This window comes from Equus asinus, chromosome 5 (genome assembly GCF_041296235.1).
Source record: "Equus asinus isolate D_3611 breed Donkey chromosome 5, EquAss-T2T_v2, whole genome shotgun sequence".
NCBI lineage: Eukaryota > Metazoa > Chordata > Mammalia > Perissodactyla > Equidae > Equus > Equus asinus.
In genome coordinates this window covers 6,130,683-6,148,378 of record NC_091794.1, presented here as the reverse complement: position 1 = coordinate 6,148,378, position 17,696 = coordinate 6,130,683, and the positions used below count along the sequence as shown (strand labels likewise).

At 41.3% G+C, this 17,696-nt stretch overlaps 1 protein-coding gene across 4 annotated transcripts in view; it reads left to right on the top strand.

Annotated features, from left to right (window-relative positions):
• Window positions 1-203: 203 nt before the first annotated feature.
• ZBTB11 (zinc finger and BTB domain containing 11) overlaps window positions 204-17,696 on the top strand; it is a 28,801-nt gene continuing 11,308 nt past the window's right edge. The window contains exons 1-4 of one of the 4 annotated variants that reach the window (XM_044771682.2): window positions 204-2,494; window positions 8,642-8,877; window positions 9,544-9,775; window positions 16,670-17,514. In XM_044771682.2, coding sequence (XP_044627617.1) covers window positions 2,185-2,494; window positions 8,642-8,877; window positions 9,544-9,775; window positions 16,670-17,514 — 1,623 coding nt within the window. In that variant the 5' untranslated portion in view covers window positions 204-2,184. Of the gene's footprint in view, window positions 2,495-2,739; window positions 5,510-8,641; window positions 8,878-9,543; window positions 9,776-16,669; window positions 17,515-17,696 lie in introns of those variants that run through there. The other 3 variants (XM_014853235.3, XM_014853234.3, XM_014853236.3) reach the window with 3 other exon arrangements.

Here is a 17,696-nt window from a genome sequence, read left to right as displayed (position 1 = left end):
CTGGGTGATGGTGAAATTAGCTATCACTGCCCTCCATTCTATCCAAGGTGATGGGATTAATGATTACTCTTTCAGGCGTTGGTCTAAGTGGTGGAGATAACATCAATAAAACAGTCCCTTTGGGGCACTTGGAAACTAAAAAGAGGTGTAAAATCAATATAAGAAATATGCAGGATACACTGATAATATATAAGATAGATTTTGCTTGAAAAAAACTTTATTGTGGTAAGTGTTTTCTTTATGAAATTACAGGGAAAATTTACGTGTGAAGAGGGAAAGCTTAAAAAAATCATAATACCCAACTTAAATGGCAGAGCTACGGATTCTAATTTTTGCACACAGAAGAAGCTGTCCCCTTAAAGCACTACTTTTCTGATCTAAATGTCTTAATAAAGTGGAAGTGTCAATTCTGACTACCCTTGAGTCCTGGGTAGCCTGCAGCCCAGAAACAGCTAGAAAACACTGAATACCTGTTATCATAGGACAGCAAGTTTAGCTTTTCTCAGGAAGGCAATTGGGCCACCTATAAGACATGTATCTTGGCACAGGGGCAAATCCGAGTAAGTATTGGTGGGCTTCTTAGTGCTCTCATGGGTTGTGTTTTAGTAGAAACTGAATTGGGTGCAAGGTAATTGCCTTTAATTTAGCTCTTCTATACCACCGCCAGAACTTCCTTACTTAGAATTTTACTTAAATCTATTTACCTTTTATATTAAATTCAGTTTTAAAGGGAGCCAATTTCACAGCGGAAGAGCGGGGGTGCTGGCCCAGGACATAGCCCTTGTAGGGTGGATTTGGACATCTCAGGGTGCCCCACCCCCGGGGGAAGGGGTGCAAACAGCTCTGCCTTTATTTCCTCATCCCTTCCCCAGCTGTAGTCTCAGACTGCAGAATGAGTGATCCTAAGTAAATCCCAGGCCTGGCACTTCCGTCCTTCCTCTGAGCCTGGGGGCTCACTGTATAGTCGGAATCTTTCACGGATGCTGCCCTAAGTATCCAGGCCATCTAGAAATTCCTGCACCCCCACCCGCAAGTACCGCGGAGACTTGGTTGCATCGGGTTTGAGCCAACTGCATTCACCTGTCTCTAAGGGGTCAAGGAACCTCACCCGGCGACTGCAGACTGCAGGGCTGGGAGAGGACAGCCCGACCCCAGTTGCCTTTGGCTCTTGTCTGCGCTATAGATTTAACCCAGGGCGGGGTGACCAGGGCCCCCGCCCCGACCTACCAGCTAAAAATCTGAAATAGGACCCACACCGCACGTTGGAAAATGCAGTTCAAGTCGCCTGGGCCTTTATGTTGGGTATAAAATGGAAAAAACTCCCCAAGCTTATGCAAAGATATATGCAAATGAAGCTGTAAGAAAATAGTGCTAGCCACTCCTTGCCAACATGATTGCCTTCATATGTAGAAAGTCGTCACTGTATAAACTGATCATTCCAGAAAAATCTCGACTATTCCCAGCGTAGTTTGGAGCCAGCAGTTGAAGCTTAGAAACTAGAACTATCACCCAAGAACTTAGATTTCATAACGCTTAACTGGAAGCTATATTTCCATGTGAATGGGGCAGTCTTTGCTCTTGGGTCCATAAAATATGTTATTAGGAGCCTCAAAACGTGATGCTTTCACGTTGTGGGCTGTCTCCGAGGTAGGCGGGAAAAAACCAGACTCCTTTACACCTGGGGTATCTCTGAGGGGATCACAACTGCCTACCAGTTCCTACACGTGCTGAGAGCGTGGGAAAGAAGGGAAAAATAAAAGGGGAAACTGCCAGGACTTAAGATGTCCGCTCAAAGCCGCTTCGATCTCGCAGGAAGGGCCTACCCGCTTCCAAAATGTCCGCCCGCAGTCCTGACGTCACTCGGCCGGCTTCATCAGGCCGGAGAGCCAGGGCGCTCCAATCAGGGCTCGGTCCCCTCACCCACTGCCCTGATTCGCGTCACTTCCGGTGGTGCAGCAGCCATTTTGTCAGTCGCCAGCGGAGCCCGCGCGCTGGCGAAGTGCAGTTCCCCCTGGTTACCGAGTCGTCGGTTCTCCCTGCGCGCTGCGGGCGCCGTCGGGGAGCACCCAGAGCAGACACAGCCGTTCCTCCCGGCCGGGCCGCAGCCGCTGTCGCACCCGCCCGGGCCCGGCGCGCTGTCCTCCCCCGCGGCTGACAGACGCCCTCAGGGAGCCGCCGCCAGCGATGTCAAGCGAGGAGAGCTACCGGGCCATCCTGCGCTACCTGACGAACGAGCGCGAGCCGTACGCGCCGGGCACCGAGGGCAATGTCAAGCGCAAGATCCGCAAGGCGGCCGCCTGCTACGTGGTGCGCGGCGGGACCCTGTACTACCAGCGGCGGCGGCGGCACCGCAGGACCTTCGCGGAGCTCGAGGTGGTGCTGCAGCCCGAGCGGCGCCGCGACCTCATCGAGGCGGCGCACCTGGGCCCGGGCGGCACGCACCACACCCGGCACCAGACCTGGCACGACCTGTCCAAGACGTACTGGTGGCGAGGTAGGCGCCCGCCGGCGGCCCGCGCAGGCCGCTGCCGGCCGAGCCGCGGGCGGGGGACGCGACCCGAGCCGCACTTCCCACAGGAAGGAGGCCGGCGCGGGGCGGGCGCCGGGAGGGCGCGGGGCGGTGGCGCCGGGGGCGGGGACGCGGCGGCCGGCCCGCCCCTCGGCCTGAGGCGGCGCTCGGCGGGGGCAGCGGCGCCCGGGAGGCCGTGCGGGGCCCGAGCGCTCCGGCCTGGTCTTCAGGGCGGCGGCCGCGCGCGGGAGGAGCGGACGGGGGCTCCGCGGCTCTGCCGTGCGGCTGCTCAGGGGGCCGGCGGGGCGGGGCGCGGGCCTGGGAGCCCCGTCCCCGCGTCCAGCGCGCCCCGCCGGCCCGCGAGGTGAACTCGGGAGAGCCAGTCACTTGGCCGGGCGTCAGGCAGTGAGACGACAGGGCTTCTGATTTTGTCGTCGACACTGTGGGGTGGCCCTTCCTGCTGTGCCTTAGCGCCTCCGAGCGTCAGAAGCCGTCCAGCCCTGCGTGCTTAGTCTTCCCAAGTGCTTTCCCTTAGTCCACGCTCTGTTGTCAGCCGGGATCTGAATCAAGTGGCCCTGCAGAGACGCAGCCGTGAAGGGCCTGTGCGGAGTGACGGCTGCGCGCGTTCGGATGCGTTTGGGCAGGCATTGTTTTCCTGAGCAGATGTCTCGGGTTCAATATTGTATGACGTGCCGAAGGTATTAATTATAGCTAAAGGTAGCATCGCTCAGGCGTTTACGTGCACGTCTAGTTCTGAGCACTTAATTTAATTCATTCATTTGGTTCTCCTGAGACCTCGTGAGGCAGCGACTTTGTACCTCGACTTTACAGACGGGAAACTACAAGCGCCCGGAGGTTAAATGTGTCAGAGGTCAGACAGCTGACCCTTGTGCTTTCACTCTTAACCCCATTCGGTGGTGCATGTGGGATTGAGTGTTCGGGAAATAACTGAGGCCGTGTTCACGTTAGCTTAGTTAGAGGAGAGAGGGATTCGTGGTTCTGTCCGTTTCGACGCCCCTAAACGTGCAGGGCGGCTGTTCCTAATAGGGCGCTGCAGCCCCCGGAGCGGGGCGCCGGGGTCCTTGCCGACGATCCGCAGGGTCCGGATCATTTCCAGAACGGGGCGAAAGCGTGATGCGCCTTCCTCACTCACCGTCTCTCAAGAACAAGAACGCGGTGGAGTGTTCCTGGGGCTGCGTGACACGTGATGCTACGGCAGTAGATTGACTGCAGGAGGGGGTCTGTCTTCTGTCAGGCCGCACGTTAAAAGGACTTGTAAAAATGTGAAGCAGTGCCACTCTTCTCACTAGTTTTTTTTGTTTTGTTTTGGAAAATAGTTATTTTTCACAAAACTGCTGTTTTTGTTAGCATTTAATAGGTTTATTATGTTATTTGGCCTCATTTTCTGTTGTTTCAATATTTACTCATTTAAAATAGGAAGCTATAGTCGATAAACATTGGAGTTCGCCCTTGACTACTAGCTCTTCATTTTGACATTTGTTACATTAACACTGCTTGTTTACTTGTTTCTTTGTTATAGGCCTATTAGAATTGACAACGCTCCGTAGACAGAAAAAATATACACTTAATCCAATCCTGGAATGGAAGGAGTTTTCAATAGTCAGTTCCTTTATAAATAATTTGTTTCTAAATTTTGAAAGCTCCTTCATAACCAACTTATATAACAGGCTTCTGAGTAATTGAGAGTGCTGGAGCTGATCAGTTCTAGTTGTAGAGATGGTATTTATAACAGGTATGGGTAGTGGTCTAGAATTGATAATTGATAGACATTTTTAGCTGTCACTTTTTACCATGCCATGCACAGAAAACCGGCTCTCCAGATCAACAGACTCCAAAGCCGTTGTAGACTTTATCTGGGAGCTAAGAAGATTTGATCAGTGTAGATTCCAGGAAAAGAACTATGCCAAAGGCAGTCTGCTAGAAGCTGCACCGGGGCTAGTTTACTGGCACTGGTCATTTATGCTGCTTTTTCTGGAGTGCTGCCATCAGAAGTTCTGTTGTAGTGTTCAGGCAAGTTTGTAGCAACTTCCTTGTGTGAGCGCAGTGGAAAGCTCTGGCTCAGTGCCCAGAGTTTACATATAGCAAATTTATTTCAGAAAGTAAAATGTTAGTGGATACTTGCACCCTCAACCCCCTTATTTTAATCCTATATTGTAATTTGTGCTGGAGTTCCAAAATAAATGACTCTTCCCCTGCCTCAGTCAAATGCTGATGTGGGGATCGACAGGTAAATACTTCCAAAATGTGAAGAGAAAATTAAATTAGGAGGGGCAAAAAAGGTTAAACTAGCGAAACTGTGTGTTATAATAGGTTCAGTTAGCTGCCTGCAGAAGTTCCTACCCTAAGAACTGATTTTTCCTTAGACTATGGGGGTAGATTGATGCTACTGTTAGCTAATTCAGAAGAGGAGGATGTAATCTCTAGAAAACCCACCGAGAGCCCTGTCTATGGAAATGATGCTATAACTAACCACTTGTAGCCTCTTTGAAGAATGAGCAAAAACCCTGAAGACTAATATGCATGGACCTAGGCGCGCTGAACAGGGGGTGCTCATTGTGTCCAACGCTGGTGGAGAGGGAGGTTCTTGAAAGGCTGACAGGAGCAAATTGTTCAATTTCGCAGTGGTTCTCAGCCAGGGACAGTTTTGCCTCCCAGGGGACATCTGGCTGTGTCTGGAAACAGTTTTGGTTGTCCCAACTGGTGGTGGTGGTTGAGGGGTTGTTATTGACTTCTAGTTGGGTAGAAGTCAGGGATGCTTCTAAACATTCTCCAACGCACAGGACAGGACACCCCCCCCCCACCCCCCCCCCCCCCACACACACAAAATCATCTGGCCCAAAATGTCGACACTGCTGAAGTTGAGAAACTCTGCTCTAGTGTGAGAAACTGTTCCTCCAGTTGTTTTCTTAGAGGACTGTCCGCGGAGCTCATTGATTTTCCTTTGTTCTGAGTCTACGCTCAGTGAAGAACTTTTAAATGGTAACTTGATGTTTTATGTGGACTTTTTTTGGGGGGGGTACCAGAGAGGCTGACCAGTGAATATTATTTAACAAATACTTACGTTGTAGTTACTGTGTGTCAGACACTGTTCAAAGTGCTTTATAAATATTAGCATTTAATCATCGAAACAGTCCTGGGAGGTAAGTGGTATTATCCCGATTTTACAGTTGATGTCACATAGGCACAGAGAAGTTTGGTGACTTGGCTGTGGTCACAAAGTTAGTGGATTCAAATTTTGCTGCATAGGTAATTTCAATCCCTTGTAGTAATTTCCTTCTTTTATAATAATAGTCAGTTAACTGTTTGCACATTGATGTCTTTTGAGTGGTTAACTTGAGTCACATTTTTTCAGCTTAATCAGCTTTTGGTAAACTAAGGAGGTCAGGTTTCTGAATCTGTAAAGCTAGATAGATTTAAGGTGATCCCATCAAAACACTAACGTTCAAGTTAAAAAGCTTAACAAAACAGGATAGGGTGATTTTTGAGACAATTGATCAACTATCATATGTTAATATAATTCTTTTTCCTGCAGTTTTTCTTAATATTTCATCCTTGTTCAAATACTTTGTGTAGTTTCTCTAATACATTTGAACTCAGCCAGTTAATAGTTTAATAAAACCTCTGCTGTATGCAGAGTATACAGAACTGTGTAGAATCATAAATGTTTAGAAATACAACCAAAGTTAATTAGAAAAAACTGCTGCTTCTTGTCTTTATTTTGGTATTGAAACTTCCATAGCAGCACTATTCCCTAAATATTTTTCTTACTTAGAAATTCTACTTATATCTATTCTCTTACATATTTCTTCTCCCACTCACATACCCATATACTGTTTTTTTACTGTGGTAAAATATACATAACAAAGTTTATCATTTTAATCATTTTTAAGTGTACACTTCAGTGGCATTAAGTACGTTCATGTTGTGCAGTTGTCGCAACTACTCATCTTCAGAAATTTTTCATTATCCCAACCCATTTACTTTTTTTTTTTTTTACAGAGAATGAACATCTTTTCATTTTTTTATAAAGAGAATGAAAGTTTTTTCTGTTTACTCACAATTGTATGTAAAATATATATCCAATCAGGCTTTTTATCAGTTTTTTAAAGATTTTGTTTTTTCCTTTTTCTCCCCAAAGCCCCCCGGTACATAGTTGTATATTCTTCGTTGTGGGTTCTTCTAGTTGTGGCACGTGGGACGCTGCCTCAGCGTGGCCTGATGAGCAGTGCCATGTCCGCGCCCAGGATTCGAACTAACGAAACACTGGGCCGCCTGCAGCGGAGCACGCGAACTTAACCACTCGGCCACCGGGCCAGCCCCCTTTTTATCGGTTTTTTAAAACCTGCTCACTATACCTCATACAGGTATAGACTTATTATTGACTTTAACATTTCAGACACTAGAATATAGCCTGCTACTCTCTAGATATGCACATGTAAATGTCTTTTTATGAAGTTATATTTAACCCCAACCCATTATTTCCTAAGTTATGCTTTGAAGTATTCTGCAAACACACACTTTTGGCAAATACTTAGGTTAAACAGGTTTCCTCATTGTAGAACTCTGAGCTTCTAATATAATATCTGTTATGTGTGTCTAAAATGAGAATATAATTTTCTGAACGTATTAGTTCAGTGTGTACTTTTTTAGTAAGTATGGGACATAATACAATTTGAGAAATGCTGCTTGGATACTCTCTGAAGGTTGAAGGTGCAAGGAGCTTGGTATAATTTGACATCTTGAAACTCTTTTCAGGAGTTTACTATATACCTCTGTATCAGTTTAGCTAATTAGCCTTTTCATTTGCATTGTATTTGGGAATTGTGAGGGAAAGAAGTTTCTGCCACAGGGTTGGACACATGTGTTCTTGGGTAAGTAGCATAATATATTGGAAATCATGTGGCTTCTGGAGGCCCAGCTATGCAGTTTACTGGATGTGACTTTGAACAAGTTTATTACCTCTTAGGGCTTCATTCTTCTCCTCTGTAGAATGGGAACTGAATGGTCCTGCCTTACCAGGATGATGCCAGGGAGGAGGTTTGTGTGTGTATAAAAAGTGTTCCAGGGGCCGGCCCGGTGGCACAGTGGTTAAGTGCGCATGTTCCGCTTGGGTGGCCCAGGGTTCGCCGGTTCAGATTCCAGGTACAGACATGTCACCACTTGGCAAGCCATGCTGTGGCAGGTGTCCCACATATAAAGTAGAGGAAGATGGGCACAGATGTTAGCTCAGGACCAGTCTTCCTTAGCAAAAAGAGGAGGATTGGCAGCAGATGTTAGCTTAGGGCTAAACTTCCTCAAAAAGAAAAAGTGTTCCTCCTTGCTCCCTACCCCTACCCCTCCCCCAGCTTGCTGGGCTGGAAGTTGAAATTCAGAATAAGGTTAGATTGTGTATGCTGTTACTTCATACAACCCTAAAATCTCAGCTTTCAAAAACAAGAGGTTTATTTTACATTCTCATTACAAGTTTTGGTTGTGGTCCTGTTCAGATTGCAGATTGGCTCCGCCTGTCTTTTCATCTGCAGTTCGGGCTAAAGGACAGATCCATATTGAACATGCTGTTCTTTGGGAGAGGGCACAAAGATCAGAGAACTAATGGGAAACAGTGCTTCTTAAAGCTGCTAATGAGACATGGTACACATCATATCCATTCGTAGTTCCGTTGGCCAAAGCAAATTGCATGGTCAAGTCTGGTGATGGTAGGGTGGAGAGGTATTAGCTTGAACCACGTTATGTTACTTTTATGAAGGTCAAAAACAGTTGAATATTGGCAGTTTCATTTAGTTATTGTATAAATGAGTTGCAACTCACGTGGAAATGGCTGGTGCTACATAATCATCCTGTATGATGGGGAAGTGAGTAACAAGGAATAAACAACAAAACAGTCTACCTGAGCATGGAAGCAAACCATCGTTTATAAGCTTGTAACTTTGAAAAAATGTATTTTACTTTCTAAAGAACTCTCTACATTATGGGGCATGGGTGTGTCTGCACTTATGCACTCGAACATACATTAGTGTACACAGATTAAATAATCAGCAACATAATATATTCTTCAATTTCCAAATAAGAACAGTATTAAATTTGACTTGTTAATTTTTATTTTCATTATAGGTATATTAAAGCAAGTCAAAGATTACATTAAACAGTGTAGCAAATGCCAGGAGAAACTAGATCGTTCCCGTCCAATATCAGATACTTCAGAAATGTTGGAAGAATTGGGACTAGACCTTGAATCTGGAGAAGAAAGTAATGAATCAGAGGATGACCTGAGCAACTTTACTTCACCTCCAACTACAGCCTCCAAGCCTGCAAAAAAGAAGCCAGTATCCAAACATGAACTTGTATTTGTAAGTGGAGCTTTCCATTGGCTTTAACATTTGTTAACTAGGGTGTTAGTATTGGTTGTCATCGTAAATTTTTTCTTAAACCACTAAAACTGCTTGACTGTTGGCACTGGCATTGAAGATTTAAGCAGGTCTGTGTCTAAAGTAGTGTACTATGTTGTTGTATATACTAAAAGTATGCTAATATTGTCTGTTTGTTCATCATAAATATTCCTGTTGTTTCTTCTCTTCAGAATGCAACTTGTTAATTTGTTGTTAATTGCTCCTCCTCTCTTCCTGATTAATGGTATATTGGTACAGGTAGACAGAATACTTTTCTGAAAGCAGTCTGGGTCTTGCAGCAAGGTTAAATTAAGCTGGCTAGGTCTTTGTTTTTTGCCTGCATTAGCTTCATACATCATCAAATTTCTGACTAGTAAGGAGACGCAGGCTGCAAGAAGTGAAATGCAGGTTTTCTTTGGCTCAAATAGAATGAACATAGCAAAAAATAGCAACAACAACATATCTTTTTATTTAAATACAAGGATAATAAAGAATATCAGGTTCTTTTTTCCTATTAATTAGTGGTATCTTTTAAAAGGGAATAATGTGTCTTGTTTTAAATTCTGTTAAGGGTAGAAATACAGATGATATATAATACAACTCTTGGTCTCAAACTTATTTTGAAAGGTTGACACCAAAGGAGTGGTGAAACGTTCTTCTCCAAAACATTGTCAGGCTGTCTTAAAACAGCTGAACGAACAGAGGCTCTCCAACCAGTTCTGTGATGTTACTTTGTTAATTGAAGGAGAAGAGTACAAAGCTCATAAATCTGTTTTGTCAGCTAATAGTGAATATTTTCGAGATCTTTTTATTGAGAAAGGAGCTGTTTCCAGTCATGAGGCAGTGGTGGATCTTTCTGGTAAGAATTTTCTCATATTTCTTGCTTTTTGTGTATAAGTACGTACTGGAAGAAGGGGGTGTGTGTGTCTTACAAACTCAAGCTTTGTGCTCAGGTGGGAGGAGCCCACTTACAGCGGCAGGCTAAGCTGAACTGAAAAGGTCCTTCCTACTGGCCAGTGTCCAAGCTTCAGTTATAGAAAAGCTTGTCTTTTCCTGTCACTGCCTCTTAGGCAAGACAATTGTGGCAGTAGAAGAATTTCTGGGATTCACACTGTTAAAGGTAGTTTGAGAGAAATCCATAACTGCATCACTGTTACTACACTAAACAAATATGTTACTTAGAAATGGACTGCTTATGTCTTATGTTGTAGCTTGTGTAATTAGCACTTTTGTAAGTCTGTTGTCTTTTTGTTTTTTAAGAATAATGATTAGAATTCATTAGGTTCAATAATCAAACTGTCAATGTAGAATAATCAAAATTCCAGGTGTGTTTTTCGTTTCTTTGTTTTCATTATTATTATTGTAAATGAATAATTTAACTTTCTTTTGGCCTCACTAGAACTTATATATTGGCTTAGGAGTCAACAAATGAAAATTTAGGAAGAATTAAAATAGGTAATCCTATTTATACATTTTCTCATAATATTAACTTGCTGTAACTCTTGAAGCACTGACATCACTGTGTGAAATGTTGTTTCCCTTTTCTGAAACAAAAAAGTGACTTTATCCAGGTGTATAAACACTTACCTAGTTAACCACTGATCCTTTTCTACCTTATTTTTTAAACCCACCTTTTCTGGGAAGACAAATACATATATTTTTCCTTAGCAGTAACTGTATGTTTAATTACTAAAAAAAAATCTATTAAGCATCCACTGTGTGCAAGAAACTAGCCTAGGCTCTGGGGATACAATAGTGAGCAAAAACTTTTATGGAACATAAAGTTGCTTTACATTCTATTAGTGATTTTTTTTTTCTGGGTTTGCTGACTCAGAGGAGAGAATATGTCTTATACTGGGCCATCTGAATAATTAAACTCATCACAGGTGTGGTCTTGACACAAGTTAGCTTTGGAATTTTTTTCCTATCTTTCATGGACCTGCAGCAGAAAGAGAGCAGCATATGAATATTGCTCTTTTCCAGTTTCTCAGGAGCTTGTAGCAGATGAAATGTCTGCCCTGAGGTAACTGTAGCACAGCATCCTCATATTCCAAAACAATCTTCAGTTAGTCTTCATTCCATATGCTAGTTTTTTTTTTTTAAAGATTTTATTTTTTCCTTTTTCTCCCCAAAGCCCCTCCGGTACATAGTTGTATATTCTTTGTTGTGGGTCCTTCTAGTTGTGGCACGTGGGACGCTGCCTCAGCGTGGTTTGATGAGCAGTGCCATGTCCGCGCCCAGGATTCAAACCAACGAAACACTGGGCCGCCTGCAGCGGAGCGCGCGAACTTAACTGCTCGGCCACAGGGCCAGCCCCCCCATATGCTAGTTTTTATATATTGTCCAGCAAATAGGGTGTAAACCAATAGCAGGTAAAGTGGACATTATGAAAAATTGTTTGATTTCAATATTAAGTACTATTTATAAAATATGTGTACAGTATCAAAGACAGTGATAAAATGTACATCTTTAGTTACCTAGTTCAATATAATTGAATTTATCAGTATATTCTTTCATGTTTATGCTTTTAAAAAATTATTCTCAGTCATAAAGATATTTTCGTATGTGGTCTTTTTAAATTTTCGTAATTTTTCTTTCATATTTAACTTTTAATCTATTGGGAATTTATTTTTGTCACTGTTAGATAGATCTTCGATTTCATTTTTTCCCGTTTGGATCATCACTTGTCTCAGAAACATTTAGTGAAAACTTCATTGACCATGCAGATTCTCTTACAGAACAAATTTCCCTGTGTGTTTGGTGCTGATCCTAGGCTTTGTTCTGGTGTTGGTTGTCTCTTCCTGCGCTACTGTCACTTGGTCTTAATTCCCTTAGCTTTATAACAATAAGAAAAGTCTCCCACCTTATTATTCAGGTGAGTCTTAGTTATTCATAACCTTTTGCTCTTCCATACAGACTGTAAAAGCAGCTGGTCAACTTCCACAAAAAGAAAAGAGTGCATTTTGGTAGAGAATACATTGAATTAATAAAGTTTTAGAGATTTGTCTATAAAGGTCTCACACATCTTTTGTTAGGTTATTCCAAGGTACTTTATACTTTTTATTACTATTATAATTTGTTCCTTCTTAAAATTATATAATTTCTGATTTATTTTTGGTGTATATTGATTTTTTATAAGTAGTGCTGCTAGAGTCCCTTAGTCATTCAGACATTTATCTATAGATTCTTTGAGATTTTTCCACATAAAACAAATATCTTACTGTTAATAATAATGGCTTTGTTTCTACCTTTTCACTTGTTATATTTTGAACTTTTTTCCTTTGCTTTACAATGCTGTCCAAGACCTCAATAAAATAGCAGTTGAATAGAAATGGTGATGGAAGGTTCATTTAACTCATTCCCATTTCTAAAGAAAGTGCATTTTTACCATGAATATATTATTTGGTAAATATTTTAAATAGGTAGCTCTATGCTCCCTTTAACATTAAGGAATTTCACTCTGAAGTGAGTGTTGACTTACCGCATACTTTTTCTGTATCTATCAAGACCATCTTTATTTTTCTCATTCTGATAATGTGAGAAATTACATTGATTTTCTAATGTTAAGCTAATTTTTCATTCCTGAGATAAATCCAGTTTAGTCGTCTATCACCTTTGTATAAATTTCTGTGTTAGGTTTTCTAACATTGTTTAGAACATTTGCATCTATATTCATGAGTAATTTTCCTTTTTTTTCCCACACTGTCATGTTTTGATATCAGAGTTGGTCTAGTCTTATAAAATGTGTGTTCCCTACTGGTTTTACATACGCTGAAATAGTTACTATGAGATTAGAATTATTTGTTTCTTGAATGTTTGGTAGAATGGTGGCTAAAATTGCCTGGGTCTTAGTGGACCATGTGGGAAGATTTTTAACTAGCAATTTGACAAGTTTAATTAAAGATTAGGGAATTAATTATTCAGGTTTTCTGTTGCATCTTGAGTAATTTATAGAAAGTTTGTGTGTGTGTGTGTGTGTGTGTGTGTATATATATCTTTTTTTTGTTTTTGAGGAAGATTAGCCTTGAGCTAACATCTGCTGCCAATCCTCCTCGTTTTTTTGCTGAGGAAGACTGGACCTGAGCTAACATCCATGCCCATCTTCCTCTACTTTATATGTGGGACACCTGCCACAGCATGGCTTGCCAAGCAGTGCGTAGGTCCACACCCGGGATCTGAACCAGCGATCTCCGGCCTGCCAAAGCAGAATGTGTGAACTTAAGTGCCGAACCACCAGGCTGGCCCCTAGAAAGTTATATTTTTATCAGCTTGTCCATTTCATCTAAGTTTTCAAGTTTATTGGCACAAAATTTTTCATGATGTTCTCTTCTAAATGTCTCCAGAGACTATAAATAATGTCTGTTTCGTTCCTCATGTTGGTTATTTGTGCCTTTTCTTTTATTTAAAAATTTTTCTTACTAGGGATTTGCTGCCTTTTTTTTTTAACTCCTGGCTTTAGCTTGGAGAAAAACTACAACTTTACTACTGTACAGTTTTACTACTATCATTATGTAGTGACTCTCTTTATCTTTAATGATGCTTTTCACCCTTAAAGTCTGTGTTAGATGCTATTGTAAACAATATTTTCTATTTTAGCTGCTATGTAAATATGTTTTAGCTATGTAAGCAATATTTTTGTTAATATTTGCCTAGGATATCTTTCTTCCATCTTTTATTTTCAATCTATTTGTGTATCCTTATATTTTAGATGTCTCTTTAAGCATCATATTTCTGGATTTTGTTCTTAATCCAACATGAGGATCTTTGACTTTTAACTGTCCTGCATGGAAATTGTTGGGCTCCCTAAACTCAACATTTGAGATCATTGTCTTTTATCAGTTGAGAAAAATTCTCAGCCAGTATCTCTTCAAAAATTGTCCCTGCCTCGTTCTCTCTTCTGCCTTTCTGAAACTCCAGTTATACGCTCTCACTTTATATTTTGTATCTCTTAATCTCTCTTTCATGTTTTGTTCATCTCTTTGTAGATTATTCTGGAAAATTCTAGTTCACTCACTCTTTAGCTGTGTCTGAATTGCTGTTAAATTCATTTGAGCTTTTCATTCTAATTTCTGTTTTCCATTTTTAGAGGTTCTATTTAGTACTTTTTCAGTAGACCCTTTTGGGGGGCTGCTTTGTATGATCTTTTGTTTTTTATTGATGTTATGCCAGCCTTTATTTTCTATATCTGATTATAGCAGTACTTAAAATCTTTGCTGGTGTGACTCATGCTGTTTGTTTCTGCTAGCTCTTGTTCATGATGCCTTGTTTCTTTGTGATTTTTTTTTAAAAAGTCTTTTTACACTGAATTCATATTCTTTGGAACTTCATGGGAAATCTTTTGAGTCCTGGGTTGAAGGTGTTTTCACAGAGAAAACTTTTGATTCTTTATATGCTGAGGGCGTTACCAGACTGGGACCGCTTTGAATTCTCAGCTTGAGCTTTTTTTGACTACTGAAGTGCTATAGATTCAACAAAATAAAACACCAAATTAAGCCTGGCTTGTGGTCATGACTCCTCAGGGAAGATTTTTCTACCTCTTCCACTCTGTGCTGGGGCGCTGAATATATTTAAATAATATATATATATTTTTTTAAAGATTTTATTTTTTTCCTTTTTTCTCCCCAAAGCCCCCCGGTACATAGTTGTATATTCTTGGTTGTGGGTCCTTCTAGTTGTGGCACGTGGGACGCCGCCTCAGCGTGGTCCGATGAGCAGTGCCATGTCCTCGCCCAGGATTCGAACCAATGAAACACTGGGCCGCCTGCAGAGGAGCGCGCGAACTTAACCACTCGGCCACGGGGCCAGCCCCCTATTTAAATAATATTTTTAAATATTTTTATCTAGCTTTTTTTTTAAGTGGGTCAATCAGGGAGGGTATTTTAGTCTGCCATACTGCTGGATGTGGAATTTCCTGTCATAAGTTTTCTATGTATGACCGTTGTTGACTGTTTTTTAAAATTTTGGTAAAAAACACAGAATATAAAGTTTACCCTCTTAATGATTTTTAAGTGTACAGTTCGCTGTTGTTAATTGTATTCACGTTGTGTTAACAGATCCCTAGAACTTTTTCATCTTGCAAAAATGTCCATCTCCTTTTGATTACAGTGTTTTGCAGAATGTGTGTATGTGTATGTAAAAAAACTAGGGTAAAAACAAAATACCAAAATTATCTGCCTGTTATCTCCTGGAAGTACGATTATAAGTGATTTTTATTATTTTCTTTTGTGTTTTATATATTTTGCAGTAAACCTATGACTTGTACCTTTGAAAAAATAGTTTTAGATATTTAAAGTCTTATTTGGAACAGTGTTAATTCTTTTATGGGAAATTTTTCTTCTGACTTCAGACTTAGAAATTAAAAAGGTACTAGGTAAAAGACCAAACTACAGGATTTTGTTGGTGTGTCGTGTTTGTTGTTTGTTTTAAGAAATATTCTTACTTACCTCAAGTTTTTTGGTCTCGTGATTTGTGGCAGGATTAATTGGCTTCAGCCTATTTAATTATCAGCTTTCCTAGGAATGGCAGAATTAGCCATGATGATCATGTTGATATGTAGTCCCCTCAGTTTTCAGTCTGACTCCTAATGTATCTCACAGTTCGAGGCTTCCTATTACACCTGTTCATCCCCTATCTGCCTGTGTAAAAGGACCACATTTTATGTACCTTGAGTCAAAACTGAAAAGTGCAGCAAGTGTGAGTTTTTAAAGGCTTGCTTTGGCTCTCTATATTTTGATAAGAGACCTCTAAGATAAATTATTATATGAGAAAAGCAAGACATAGAACAGTATATGTAAGATGACACCTACTATGAGATGAGGAATAATATTTGCTTGACTGTATAAAGAAACTGGAAAGCTGTACGCATTCTTAATCATGGAGGTGGAATTGGACCTATCACTGTGTCTTCTGAGTTTTGAATCATGAATATTAAAAATGGCTTTGAAAATGAACTACTGAGAACTTAGAAAAGAGAGAAACTGATCTTATTTTCTCATATAAAATAAAAATGTAATACCTCATAGTAATTATTTCGTTCTTTAGTCCAGGGATAGGCAAACTATAGCCCAAAGGCCAGTCCTCCTTTCCCTCCCTTTTGTAAATGAAGATGTATTGGAACACGGCCACACCCATTTGTGTACATACTGTGTATGGCTCTTCTTTCCAGCTACAATGGCCCACTGACACCTTATGTCCTGAAATGTTTATTATGTGATTCTTTACAGAAAAATTTTGCTGACTCCTGCCATAGACCTTGTTTTTACGTTTTTAGTAGTAGAACCCATTGTTCACAATCCAATTTTTATATGGACTTCTATGAAAATATACAGCTACACTTACTGAAGTGAGGTTAGGGGACAGGTTGGTTGAACCCTGCCTACTCACCTACCTCCCTCTCTTTTTTTACCCTCCATTCTCCAGCAGCTGTTTCTTGAGGGGAATTTGAGGAACCCCCGGGGTTCTAAGGAGTACAGTTTGAAAATGACTGCCTTACAACAACTCTTTGAGGTAGTAAATCTGATATTATTTTCTATTTTAGGTATTCAGAGACTCGGCTCATGGAAGTGAGTTAGTCAAGGTTTAATATGCAACCAGAACACAAAACAAATCCAGGGTGTTTAATTGCAGAATAAATAGTTGTATTGGCCTTTATGTTCTATTTTATACTCTCATAATCGTATATTTTAATTGTTCTTATAAGATGTTTTAGTGGTGGTTTGACTTTTTTGTCCCCCATCTATCTTGTTTCCTACAGGTTTTTGTAAGGCAAGCTTCCTTCCTTTACTGGAATTTGCCTATACTTCTGTGCTGAGCTTTGACTTCTATAGCATGGCTGATGTAGCCGTCTTGGCTCGTCATCTTTTTATGTCAGAAGTTTTAGAAATCTGTGAAAGTGTACATAAACTAATGGAAGAGAAGCAGCTAACAGTATATAAGAAGGGTGAAGTACAAACTGTTGCATCTACCCAGGACTTAACAGAACAAAATGGAGCTACAGCGCCTCCTGTGGCCAGCAATGAGGGAACCACGACAACTTTATCTACTGAGCTTGGGGATTGTGAAATTGTCCTGCTGGTGAATGGAGACTTGCCAGAAGCTGAGCAGAATGGAGAGCTAGGACAACAGCCTGAGCCCCAGGTTTCTTCAGAGGCTGAAGCTGCTCTGTCACCTGCAGGCTGTATAACTGATTCCCATCCTGAAGTGCATTCTGTTGATTTAGTAACAAAAAACAGTCAGACAGAACTAGAAACTTTAAACAGCAGAGAAGATAGCATAGTTCCTAATGTTCATCCTAAAGCTTCAAAAGAGAATGTGATTAGTAGCTCTCCAGAAAACAGTGATATGGGAAATGATACATCAGCTGAGGACATCTGTGCTGAAGACATTACAGAGCCTAGGCAGAACTCTGGCCAGTCTTTAAACGATGAGGAAAATCTAGTTGCACCGACAGCAAAGCCAGACCTTGGCCCTGATAATGACACTTACAGAAGCAGGCTTCGGCAGCGTTCTGTTAACGAAGGGGGATACATCCGACTACACAAAGGAATGGAGAAAAAGCTGCAGAAACGGAAAGCCCTTCCTAAGTCAGCAGTACAACAGGTATGATGAGAAAAGAGTTGAGCTTTGTAGTTTTAGCTTTAGGTTGAAAGCATTTTACTGATAAACTTATGCCTGTCATGAAGATTATTTTGGGAGGGAGGGGGAGTCAGGTGCAAGAAAGCAACTTAATGTTTTAAATATCAATAGTGATAAATGTGAAATTGAAATATTTATGACTCATG